The sequence below is a fragment of the Salmo salar genome, chromosome 16 (assembly GCF_965601325.2).
Source record: "Salmo salar chromosome 16, fSalSal1, whole genome shotgun sequence".
Classification (NCBI taxonomy): Eukaryota; Metazoa; Chordata; class Actinopteri; order Salmoniformes; family Salmonidae; genus Salmo; species Salmo salar.
The window spans coordinates 90,592,744-90,606,492 of record NC_138306.1 but is presented as its reverse complement, the minus strand read 5'-3'; the positions used below and the strand labels follow the sequence as shown (position 1 = coordinate 90,606,492).

General features: G+C 41.7%; 1 protein-coding gene across 1 annotated transcript; it reads right to left on the bottom strand.

Annotated features, from left to right (window-relative positions):
- Positions 1-567: 567 nt before the first annotated feature.
- On the bottom strand, positions 568-7,804 carry LOC106575356 (uncharacterized). The gene is given in 3 exon segments (XM_082962364.1): positions 568-3,921; positions 3,923-4,340; positions 7,520-7,804. Coding segments are annotated over 3 exon segments (1,332 nt in total). The 5' UTR covers positions 7,623-7,804; the 3' UTR covers positions 568-3,110.
- Positions 7,805-13,749: the final 5,945 nt, after the last annotated feature.

Below are 13,749 nucleotides of genomic sequence, written 5' to 3'. Positions count from 1 at the left end.
CCTCCTAGCCCCCTGTTCTGTGGAGCCCCCCCTCCTCTTCCTAGCCCCCTGTTCTGTGGAGCTCTCCTCCTCCTCCTCTTCCTCACCTCTTGTTCTGTGGAGCCCTCCTCCTCCTCTTCCTCACCTCTTGTTCTGTGGAGCCCTCCTCCTCCTAGCCCCTAGATGGTGCTAAACCCATATAATTCTACAGAGCTGCTGAGACAACATGAAGGCCTACCACTATATCACATTTAGTTACTCTAGTCTAGAGACGTAGTTTCACGAGCCAACGCTAACTACCTTGTGGCAATAACGCTAGTTAGCAACTGCACTAACACTAGTTAACAACTACCTTCAAAACTGCACGCAGACATAAAACGGTTATCCATGAGTTCATCTGAATGTGGGGAAGTAGATAACGGGCTTAAACTGTCAAAATCAAACTATCTCTGCATGGCTAGCGTTAGCTGATCAATGTAACCTGGTGGTGGCTAATTGACTGGCAAATAACGTTAGCCTGCTTTCTATGCTATCTGTAGCTAGCTATATAACATATATACCGGAATTACAATATAAAATGCAACATGCAACAATTACTAAGACTTTATTGAGTTACAGTTCATACAAGGAAATCAGTCAATTTAAGCCCCAACCTATGGATTTCACATGATTGGGCAGGGATGCATCCATGGGTGGGCATAGGCCCACCCACTGGGGAGCCAGGCCCAGCCAATCAGGATGAGTTTTTCCCCACAAAAGGGCTTTATTACAGGCATAAATACTCGTATGCCCCCCGACAATCCCGTAGGTGAAGAAGCCGGATATGGAGGTCCTGGGCTGGAGTGGTTGCACGTGGTTTGCAGTTGTGAGGCCGGTTGGACAAACTGCCAAGTTCTCTAAAAATGACATTGGAGGCAGCAGATGGTAGCTCTGGGGGACATTCTTGCAGTCAGCATGCCAACTGCATGTTCCCGGAAACCTTGAGACATCTGTGGCATTGTGTTGTGACAAAACTGCACATTTTAATAAAGTGGCCTTTTATTGTCCAAAGCACAAGGTGCATCAGTGTAATGATCATGCTGTTTAATCAGCTTCTTGATATGCCACACCTGTGGATGGATTATCATGGAAAAAGAGAAATGCTCATTAACAGGGACGTAAACAAATTTGCGAGAAAAAAGCTTTTTGTGTATTTAGAACATTTCTGGGATTTTTAATTTCAGCTCATGAAACATGGGACCAACACTTTACATGTTGCATTTTATATTTCTGTTCAGTGTAGTGAGACAACCTGAACCTGTCAGTCGATAATGGGTTGCTAAAAATCAACATTCACTTCAACAGTTTAAACTACTATCAACTCCCGGGTGGCTCAGCGGTCTAAAACACTGCATCTCAGCGGTCTAAAACACTGCATCTCAGCGGTCTAAAACACTGCATCTCAGCGGTCTAAAACACTGCATCTCAGCGGTCTAAAACACTGCATCTCAGCGGTCTAAAACACTGCATCTAAGCGGTCTAAAACACTGCATCTCAGCGGTCTAAAACACTGCATCTCAGCGGTCTAAAACACTGCATCTCAGCGGTCTAAAACACTGCATCTCAGCGGTCTAAAACACTGCATCTTAGCGGTCTAAAACACACTGCAGTACCTGGTTCGAATCCACGTTGCATCACATCCGGCTGTGATTGGGAGTCCCGTAGGGACTAGTAAAGCTGCATGAACTGTCAAGTCTCGACATGTCCTGGGCGATGGAGAGAGGGAGATAGACAGCTATCAAAATGTTTATACAAGCACTGAAAGCTGGCCAGGCACCAGGAAAGCACCCCATCCATCCACCACCACTAAACCTTGTACCAGCTGCTTAAAAAAGCAGGAGAAAAGGAGAAAAAAATGTTTTCGGACATCTAATGTAAAGGATTTCCCATGTGCATTTTTAAAAATGTAACCTTTTTTTAAGTGTGTCCGGATTCCCGCACAAATGCCAGTATGCATTCTAAAAACGGTGGAAAAGGCAACATATGATAATAACACAACTGATGGCAGTTGCTAACTACTGTAGCTAACTATCCTCTGTAGCTAGAAAGCAATGCTAAAGAGATTGCAAACGGGTTAGCAAAACTAGCCAAACAAAAACATTTTGTTCTAAATATTAGCTAATTGACTAGCATTTGAGGCCAGCAAACAAATTCCTCACATGCGAGGAACGTATTTCCTCTAACGTTGTACTGAAAAGGTGCCTCTCGGTCACAAAACAAGTTTTCTGGAGACTTGTGGGAGTGCTGATGACGTCGCTCACTGTTGGCGCTTTTGGTAGCCGATTGCATCCAGACTGACGAGAAACCCACACACAATTGTCGTGACTTTACTTTCATTAATCTGATGACTGTTATGTACCTAAATCAACAAACTTTTTAATTGTTACCCGATTAAATGAATCATGTAACAATTAACTCATTAGGAATTTGGGGCACCATGAGAGCGGTTGTTTAAAGAGTTAACATCTCCCGAATTAAACTCTAAAAAGGTATTTACCTATCACAACCATAAAACAGTCAACATATTAATCATACCTCATCTCATATCATCATTCTGAACAGTGGTAAACTCCTGCATCTGCAAAAAACCCAGCCTTACTTATGATTCAGCACTATACAAATTGGTTTAAATATTTATTTACTAGCTAACTAAATGATAACACTGGATAAACATACACACTTAATACATAAGAAAAGGTCCCTAGCGGACTGACACAATATAATGGAGTTTTTTTTACAAAAGGAGAGAGAGAGAGAGAAAGCGACACTTATCATTGATATATTTTAGAAACTATTCTCACAGTAATCATATACTTTGCAGACGAATCGCCGCCCGTTTGGAGTAAGAAATCATGAATGTATTTACATGTGAATGCCTTCGTTCGCCGTTTATCTGTCGGAACCAGACCTTCTTAGGAAGGGTGTGCGGCTTTTCCCACAGCACGTTTGTAAGGCTCTGATTGTCCAAAAGGGTTCCCCCCAAAATGAGTTCCGGCACCTATTTCAGTCCAAGTCAAGCAATGAGATTAAAATCACTCCACCACTTAATTTTTATCTTAGCTGGTCTGAGAGAACTGACAAGGCTTCTCTCCTTAATGTATACGTTGGTGTGTTTTTAAGTTGCTCTCTTGAGAGAAACTCTTCCCACAGACAGAGCAGTAGTAAGGCTTCTCTCCTGTGTGTATACGTTGATGTGTGTTTAAATGGTTCTGTTGAGAGAAACTCTTCCCACAGTCAGAGCAGATGTAAGGCTTTTCTCCAGTGTGTGTTCTCAGATGAACTCTTAGATCAAATGATGTTGTGAAGCATTTTCCACAGTCACAGCAGGAGTAAGGCTTCTCTCCTGTGTGTAGACGTTGGTGTTTCTTGAAGCTGCTCTGTTGAGAGAAACTCTTCCCACAGTCAGAGCAGACGTAAGGCTTTTCTCCAGTGTGTGTTCTCTGATGAACTTTTAGATCATACGATGTTGTGAAGCATTTTCTACAGTCAGAGCAGGAGTATGCCTTCTTTTCTATGTGTATACGTTCATGAGATTTTAAATGGTTCCGTTGAGAGAAACTCTTCCCACAGTCGGAGCAGTAGTAAGGCTTCTTTCCTGTATGCATACATTCATGCGATTTTAAGGTACCCAAACGGGAGAAATTCTTCCCACAGTCACAGCAGGAGTACGGCTTCTCTCCTGTACGTATACATTGGTGTGCTTTAAAGCTACCCTGGTGGGAGAAACTCTTCCTACAGTCAGAGCAGAAGTAAGGCTTAATTCCTGTATGTATACGTTTATGCAATTTTAGGGTACCCAATCGGGAGAAATTCTTTCCACAGTCAGAGCAGGAGTATGGCTTCTCTCCTGTATGTATACGTTGGTGTGCTTTTAAGCTACCCTAGTGGGAGAAACTCTTCCCAGTTAGAGCAGATGTAAGGCTTCTCTCCAGTGTGTGTTCTCTGATGAACTGTTAGCTCAGATGATGTTGTGAAGCATTTTCCACAGTCACAGCAGGAGTACGGCTTCTCTCCTGTGTGTAGACGTTGGTGGTTTTTTAAGTTGGTCTGTTGAGAGAAACTCTTCCCACAGTACGAGCAGGAGTAAGGTTTCTCTTCTGTGTGCACTCTCTGATGAATTGTCAGAGCCTTTGATGTTGTGAATCTCTCCCCAGAGTCAGTACAAGAATACAGATTCTCTCCTGTGTGGATTTTTAAGTGTATTTTTAGCTTTGATAGAAATGGGAAAATCTCCTCACAATGTGGGCAGTGGTGAGACCTCTTAGCTCTGTGATCTTCCTGCTGTTGCTCTCTGGATGTAGAGAATGTCTCAACATGGTCTCCTGTGTGAGCAACATCAGAAGAACCAGTCAGTTGGTGTGATATACAGTACCAGTCAAAAGTTTGGACACACCTACTCATTCAAGGGTTTTTCTTTAACAATTTTCTACATTGTAATACCAAAAGCTTGCAAAGTTGTCATCAAGGCAAAGGGTGGCTACTTTGAAGAATACAAAAGATAAAATATATTTTGATTTGTTTAACCTCTCTAGGGTTCTGCGGGACGAAATCGTCCCACCTACTCAACAGCCAGTGGAATCCCGTGGTGCGATATTCAAATACCTTAGAAATGCTATTACTTCAATTTCTCAAACATATTACTATTTTACACCATTTTAAAGACAAGACTCTCGTTAATCTAACCACACTGTCCGATTTCAAAAAGGCTTTACAACGAAAGCAAAACATTAGATTATGTCAGCAGAGTACCCAGCCAGAAATAATCAGACACCTTTTTTTCAAGCTAGCATATAATGACACAAAAACCAAAACCACAGCTAAATGCAGCACTAACCTTTGATGATCTTCATCAGATGACACTCCTAGGACATTATGTTATACAATACATGCATGTTTTGTTCAATCAAGTTCATATTTATATCAAAAACCAGCTTTTTACATTAGCATGTGACGTTCAGAACTAGCATACCCACCGCAAACTTCCGGTGAATTTACTAAATTACTCACGATAAACGTTCACAAAAAACATAACAATTATTTTAAGAATTATAGATACAGAACTCCTTTATGCAATCGCGGTGTCCGATTTTAAAATAGCTTTTCGGCAAAAGCACATTTTGCAATATTCTGAGTAGATAGCTCGCCATCACAGGCTAGCTATTTTGACACCCACCAAGTTTGGCACTCACCAAACTCAGATTTACTATAAGAAAAATTGGATTACCTTTGCTGTTCTTCGTCAGAATGTACTCCAAGGACTTCTACTTCATCCACAAATGTTGTTTTGGTTCAAAATAATCCATAGTTATGTTCAAATATCCTCTGTTTTGTTCTTGCGTTCAAGACACTATCCGAACGGTGACGCACGGACGCGTATCGTGACAAAAAATTTCAAAATATTCCATTACCGTACTTCGAAGCATGTCAAACGACCGGGAGACGTCCTTTCCGTTCAAAGACTCAAAATCTAAAATGGACTCTTCACATGCACGCGCGCCCGTCTCATTGTTCTCAGATCGACCACTAACCAAATGCGCTAATGTTTTTCAGCCATGGACTGCAAAGTCATCATTCAACGTTCTGGCGCCTTCTGAGAGCCTATGGGAGCCTCAGAAAGTGTCACGTTACAGCAGAGATCCTTTGTTTTCAATAAAGAGAGTGTAGAAGGCCAAGAAATGGTCAGAGAGGGCACTTCCTGTACAGAATCTTCTCAGGTTTTTGCCTGCCATACGAGTTCTGTTATACTCACAGACACCATTCAAACAGTTTTAGAAATTTTAGGGTGTTTTCTATCCAAATCAAACAATTATATGCATATTCTAGTTTCTGGGCAGTAGTAATAACCAGATTAAATCGGGTACGTTTTTTATCCGGATGTGAAAATACTGCCCCCTACCCTAGAGAGGTTAACACTATTTTGGTTACTACATGATTCCATATGTGTTATTTCATAGTTTTGATGTCTTATCTATTATTCTACAATGTAGAAAATAGTTTAAAAAAATAAAGAAAAACCCTTGAATGAGTAGGTGTCAGGATTCACCTAGGGATCATGATTTGGGGCTGTACAAATGTTTGATGTATTAGAATAATTGATTATGCTTATGTTATATTAATAGAAGGGGAGAGGTTATAAGACCCCCTCCCTCCTTACATTTATAGGGTTTTAGACTACAGATTAACAATATATATATTCATTGTAGAAGTTTAGTATTGTTGTACAGTTGTATTTTAGTTTTCTCTCTCTCTGCCTCATTATAAAGAGGCCCCTCTTAGAAATGTGTGAGTTAGACAGAACTCTGCAGGGGAGTGAAGGAGATAAGACTAGGCAAATATTCCACAATAAATCAACTTTGGGGGAAGGGGACATTTACTGCTAAGTGTTTAGCTAACACTAAAGGCCCTGTTTATACAGCTTTGTAGGCTGGTTCTGGTCCCAGGAGTAGAGGATGATAACGTAGGCAGTGTCATCATCAGGGCGCGACTTAGGGTTTAATAAAACAACTGGAGACCTTTTGTTTGATGCAGAACTTACTCAGAAACATGCATGCTATGTTCCTGTTTGTCAACTTCTGTCTGCAATTGCATTAATAAAGGTTTTTGAATTATTTAATTAAAGATATTGTCATAATACTAATTTCACCAATGAACCAATGATTGACAAGGCAGGAAGTAAGGAACGAACCCTAACAGTGTGTCCAAACTTTTGACTGGTACTGTACTTATTTTATGAAGCTACATCTGCATTACTTGCTCTTTGGGGATTTTAGGCTGGGTTTCTGTTAAGCACTTTGTGACAACTACTGATGTAAAAAGGGTTTCATAAAATACATTTGACATGTAAGTGCTTTACAGAAACCCTGCCTAAAACCCCAAACAGCAAGCAATGCAGAAGTAGAAGCACAGTGGCTAGAAGAATTCCCTAGAAGGCAGGAACCTAGGAAGAAACCTAGAAAGGAACCAGGCTCTGAGGGGTGGCCAGTCCTCTTCTGGCTGTACTGGGTGACATATATACTCATATCAGTAGGCTGTACAAAACAGGGGAATACAATTATTCTAACAGTGGGTAACAGCCAGGGTTGGGGTCAATTCCATTTAAATAACAGTCAATTCAGAAAGTAAACCAAATTCCAATTTCACATTTTGTTAATTGAAAGGCATTGAAGAGAATTGGAATTTCAGTGTTTTTCCCAAAATATCTGGGATTGACCCGAACCCTGGTAACAGTCCAAGGCAAAATGAGTGAAAATAATTATCCATAATCATCGTCCACTCACTATCACAAGGGTTAGTAACTACACAGACTCATTTCATAGAATTTTAAAACACTGGCAGTTTGTCTACTCCACTTCCTTAGTCTACACTCTGAGCACCCCAGATAACCCAGTTGTTCAGGGATGTGTGATGTCAGAATTACAGAATTCAACCTAGCAATAGACTGGGTCATAACTTATGGAGGTCTAATTTATGAAGACAACTTATAGATAGAACCAGCTGTTACCATGATTAACAGTTGTCCTAATCTTCTCCTCCTCTTCTTCATCTTTAATGTTGACATTCAGCTCCAGTGTTTGACTGCAGTCTTCCAGCTTCACTGATGCCATCTCTGGATCCTGCAGTGCAAACTGGGCTCCACTGTCACAATCAGGACCCAGTGTCTGTAGGTCTCTACTCAGTGTGGAAGGAGAGAGGCAGGCTGGGTTTGTCCTCACTGTTGATGTTACCGGCCTCAGACTTAATCTGAGTCAGCCTGTAGTAATAAAGAGAAACAGAAAACAATCTTGACAGTTCTGGCACATTGTTTGTCCTCAAAATATATTCTCTTTTTTGTTGTTCAATTATCTAATTTCAATAGATCAGATAGCTAAACATTGACAACAAAACATTCATTCAAATCATTAGACAAAATTCACCCTTTAAATGACACAAATAAGAGATGGATCTAAATGTACAGAATGGTTACCTGGAAGCAAATGAGGGTTATGCTTTTTCAATGTCAGTCAAGGGAAGGGTTTAGTATTGTTTTAATCTAGTCCAGAAGAGGGTCATGTCATTTACAATTGATGAAATGTCAATATTTCTCAGTGTTTAAGAATTAGTTGCTTATTAGGCTTTATAAACTGGGTGGATCGAACCCTGAACGCTGATTGGCTGACAGCCGTGGTATATCACACCATATACCACGGGTATGACAAAACATTACTTTTTACTGTTCTAATTACGTTGGTAACCAGTTTATAATAGCAATAAGGCACCTCAAGGGTTTGTGGTATATGTCCAATATATCAGGGATAAGGGCTGTATCCAGGCACTCCACAATAGCCCTTAGCCGTGGTATCTTGGCCATATCACAAACCCCCTCTGGCCTTAACACTTAAATATATCAATGTGTGGCCGATACCGCCCCTCATCTCTGATTCTCTGCTGGGCTCACAATATCAAGTTATACTGTATTTCTAATACAGTTGCTGGGATGGTGTAAATACAACTAGGCTGCATTACACACTGCAAAAGGTTATTCCAACCCTGAGCCCCGACTTGCTCTGCTTGTTGAGCCAAAACTAGATTTTTTTAATGGTGCCTAACCAATGGCTGTGCTGTGTCGGCCTATCCTAACCAATGGCTGTGCTGTGTCGGCCTATCCTAACCAATGGCTGTGCTGTGTCGGCCTATCCTAACCAATGGCTGTGCTGTGTCGGCCTATCCTAACCAATGGCTGTGCTGTCGGCCTATCCTAACCAATGGCTGTGCTGTGTCGGCCTATGGTGGCAGTTGAGGAAGAGAGTGAAAGGCTTCTTCACATTTTGTTGTTGTTGATTAGGCCAAGTCCCCCAAAAATACACTATCTTGCTTGCGGACTAGCCTATTCCTCCACCTACCACACACTCTTTAAATAGCCTACCTCCATGTCAGTGAAGGGCTGTTGAGTTAAAACCCAGACTCCACTTGAGGGGTTATGCCATAGGCCTCTTTTATTGAAGATGTCAAAAAGCACAGGCCTACCCCTTGTTAGATTAACATGAAGAAAATAAAACTGATCTGATTATATCAAGGGATCTATAACAGTGTTTTGGTCCGCACTGCTTTACGCTAGAAACAAGCTGACAAATAACCAGGAAAGACACGACTCAGATTCATATCACAGTTTAATTTCTTTGACATTCAGAGGCTGAGATATAACCTTCTATAGCCCAGGAGACAAAACAAAAAGAAATACACAAATCTCACTAATCTAATTCTGTCACTACCAATGTATTAAGCTATTTGCTTTCTGTACAATAGAAGATGTTTAAACCCAGACAGCTTTTAGGGAAATACTTGTTGGGTTAAAGACACAGAATGAGAGTAGCCAGCAGTTAGAGATTTACATTTCTCTGCTAAAAGACTCTGGATGGTCCATCCGATATCTGAAGTGGCCATACAGCATTTACTGCAGATGCATCCTCCGCAGACATCAGGGCTTTCATACTTATTGCGCTTAACGGAGCAGAGCTGTTGTCAAGGAAGTGAGTTAGAGTTTATACTGGACCTCCCGCCCACCAATCATGTCAATGCGGAGCCCTTCACATTGTTACAAAACTTGAAGAGGCACACGGCGATGCGTTAGGAGCTTGATTTGACCTCTGCCTCCGTGGGTTCAGAAATTGTGTCACACCCTCCCTAAGAAGCTTCCCAACACATTTTGGGATCAAACATGAATTGGCTTTTACTCTGTCTGGAGTGGAGAGGTAGGCCTAACTATTTAAAGTACCAGGATCAGATGGTCTCACATGTAATTATTAGTAAACCGGGACAGTTTCGTTGTAAACAAGACACACTGATTTGGCATTGGAGAAATATAAGATGAACACACAGGCCTCTCTCTGTCCATTCTTAGCCTGTGTGGTATTAAAACATTCTGCTAATATGTAAAATGACCTAGACTTGCATGAAATGTTTATAAAAGGCTATTTTTTTCTCAGACCTGCAAATACGATGATAGATTCATGGAATGATTTTACCATAAAATAGATCTATCCACCCTTACTCTTGTTCACAGTGGTCTGTGAACCCACAACCTCCTGGCCCGCAGCCCTGTATGCTATCAAAATTCCTGCGTTGCCATGCAATGCTTACAGGATGAAGAACAGTTTCTAAAATGGCATATCTAAAGGCTCTGGTCTGTCCAAGAAGTGAGGGTAAACATGTTCTCTACTATCCACTTTGTTTTAATTATTATTTTGGGGTATGGAGGTGGCGTCTTTATTTTTATTTTTTTCAAGCGTTCAGGGAGGGTTTATGTCTAATATATTTTGCTGACAGGACGGCCTCCATTTTCCTTTCAGATGTCTTATTTTCTCCATGTAAACCTTATTAAAAATGTTCACTCTATGTGCAGTTACGCCATAGCAGACTTTCTAAAATTCACCTTAATGCATAATTTACTAAATAAACAATTAATACAAGGTTGCAGAACTATGTAATATTTTCCACTATTTCACTCACAACCGATTGTATTTCCCATTCATATTATAGTAGCAATTCTAGATAAATATAGAAACTGAATGTGTGTGAATATTGTTACAGTGACATGTAGAAATCAGATGAACATGACATTCTGCTTCTAAACAGTAGAACAACCCTGAAATTGTCTCTCTGGTGCATCTGCACTGCCTGCAAGTCTATTGACTCAGACCGAGAGGCGCCGCCATTTTACCAGCTCGTGAACATATATCAAATAAAATACATGTCAAACGAACTCAGAAATCTAAAATAAATTGATTCTTTATGAAATTAGATTATTTCGTCAATGTAGATTCATTCACTCTGACAAACCCAGTCTAAACTTAGCTAGTTAGCTAAATGTGACTTCTAAAATTATATTTAATCACGTTCTTCACTCACTCGGTTTAGCACAAAAATAACACGTCATAAAACCTTTAACAAACGCGATAATACCTTGGCGGATTTGTTACCTAACATGTTACGACATGTTCTTTCGATATTAGAACGTTTAAACGTGCTAATGCATACCTTTAGTAATACTTTTGAAACAGACACACAAGCTATCGTCTTCAGAGAACAATTGTGTCTGGAGCCTGCCCGGAACTTCCTGTTTCCCGACTATCAAAGCGCAACAGGACTTCTTCTCCGGTGGGTTTAATGGTGGTTGGCATTCAATATCTTGCATTAGTTTATTTAGTAAATATTTTCTTAACTCAGGTGTTGCAAGAAGGCCAATAAGGGTACTATCTTTGAAAGACAGGGTCCTGAAAAAGAGACGTTTCTTTTTTTCCCCCTGAGTTCATGTTCTTATTTTTACTGGTCAGGCTATAACTGAAGGAGCCAAATAAACGCCTTTTGGTTGTAATCAAGCTCTGACTTCACTACTTGTTTTGACCAGGGACCATAGTCTGATAGACTTCGTACCTTGTGCTGATTATTTGAATTAAACACACCGCTTTTCTGTCCGTCAAGCAGTAGGAATTGAATAGTTTGTCTGGTTAAGATCATATGAAATGCTCAGCCTCCGGCAGATTACTCCTCTACTTTACTGAGAGAGAACACCTGATTGTTCAACTACTTGAATTAACATGGTTGTTACGAGAGAGAGGGAGAGATCGAGAGGGAGAAAGATGGAGGGAGAGAGGAAGACAGGGAGTGACAGAGAGAGGATGGGGGAATGGAGAGAGGGGAGGGGAGAGGGACAGCGAGGGAAATGGAGAGAGAGAGCGACAGATGCAGGATCAATTTGATTGAATCTGTTCTGTGGAGCCCTCCTCCTCATCCCCTGTTCTGTGGAGCCCTCCTCCTCCTCCTCATCCCCTGTTCTGTGGAGCCCTCCTCCTCCTCATCCCCTGTTCTGTGGAGCCCTCCTCCTCCTCCGGGCCTCCTGTTCTGTGGAGCCCTCCTCCTCCTCCTCCGGGCCTCCTGTTCTGTGGAGCTCTCCTCCTCCGGGCCTCCTGTTCTGTGGAGCCCTCCTCCTCCGGGCCCCCTGTTCTGTGGAGCCTTCCTACTCCTCCTCCTCATCCCCTGTTCTGTGGCCTCTCCCATATGAAATCTGTAATTACAACTAATGAATTCATGCTCAGGATTCATTGAAGATGGCTATCATATACTGGGTAGATTAATTATGCTTCAAGGTTGGATCTGAATAGGAGAAGGAAAACGGAAAGTATCTGAAAATGAACAATGTGTTGAACTCAATACACAACTTTTGACCTGGGCCCTATGCACTTTATAGGGAACCCTACAGCTACAGCCACACATGTCAGTACAGGCCTGAGTACAGTCTGAACAGCCCGTTGTCATAGCAGCCACACCATCAGTAGGTCAAGAACTCACTGTTAAATCCATTATAAAAAATAAAATAAAAATTGAAAGAATATGGCACAACCGCTACTTCTGACTAGAGAAGGCCGTCCACCAAAACTCAGCAACCGGGTAAGGAAGGTGTTAGACCAAGAAGCAACCAAGAGGCCAATGGTAACTATGAAAGAGCTGGAGAGATCCACAGCTGAGACGGGAGAAACCGTCCACGGGACAACTACCAACTGGACATTCCACAAAGTTGGGCTTTATAGAAGCCTGACGAGAAAAAAATCCATTGCTGAAAAAAGGCAAGACCTGAATCCAATTGAGAATCTGTGGCAAGACTTTAAAATTGCAGTTGACTAATGTTCCCCATCTAACTTGACAGCACTTAACAAATTTTCCCAAGAAAAATTGGCAAAAATTGCAGGATTCAGATATGCAAAGTTCTTAAAGACTTACCCAAAAAGACTCACAGCTGTAATTACTGCCAAAGGTGCTTCTACTAGGTATTGACTTGGGGGGTGAATACTTATGCAACCAACATGTTTTGTTGTTCTTTGTTTTGTAACACAATAAAAAAAATACACAACATGGACATTAATATGGAGTTGGTCCCCCCTTTGCTGTTATAACAGCCTCCACTCTTCTGGGAAGGCTTTCCACTAGATGTTGGAACATTGCGGGGACTTGCTTCCATTCAGCCAAAAGAGCATTAGCGAGGTCGGACACTGATGTTGGGCGATTAGGCCTGGCTCGCAGTCTGCGTTCCAATTCATCCCAGAGGTGTTTTATGGGGTTGAGGTCAGAGCCCTGTGCAGGCCAGTCAAATTCTTCCACACTGATCTTGACAAACCATTTCAGTATGGACCTCGCTTTGTGCACGGGGGCATCATCATACTGAAACAGAAAAGGCCCTTGCCCAAACTGTTGCCACAAATTTGGAAGCACAGAATTGTCTAGAATGTCATTGTATACTGTAGTGTTAGATTTCCCTTCACTAGAACTAAGGGGTTTTGCCCGAACCATGAAAAACAACCCCAGACCATTATTCCTCCTCCCCCAAACTTTACAGTTGGCACTATGTATTCGGGCAGGTAGCGTTCTCCTAGCATCTGCCAAACCCAGATTCTTCCGTCGGACTGCCAGATGGTAAGGCGTGATTTATCATTCCAGAGAACGTGTTTCCACTGCTCCAGAGTCTAATGGCGGTGAGCTTTACACCACTCCAGCGACGCTTAGCATTGTGCATGGTGATCTTAGGCTTGTGTGTGGCTGTTCGGCCATGGAAACCCATTTCATTGAAGCTCCCGACAAACAGTTCTTGTGCTGACGTTGCTTCCAGAGGCAGTTTGGAACTCGGTAGTGAGTGTTGCAACCGAGGACAGACAATTTTTATGCGCTACCACTTTGCAGCTGAGACCTTGTTGCTCGTAGACG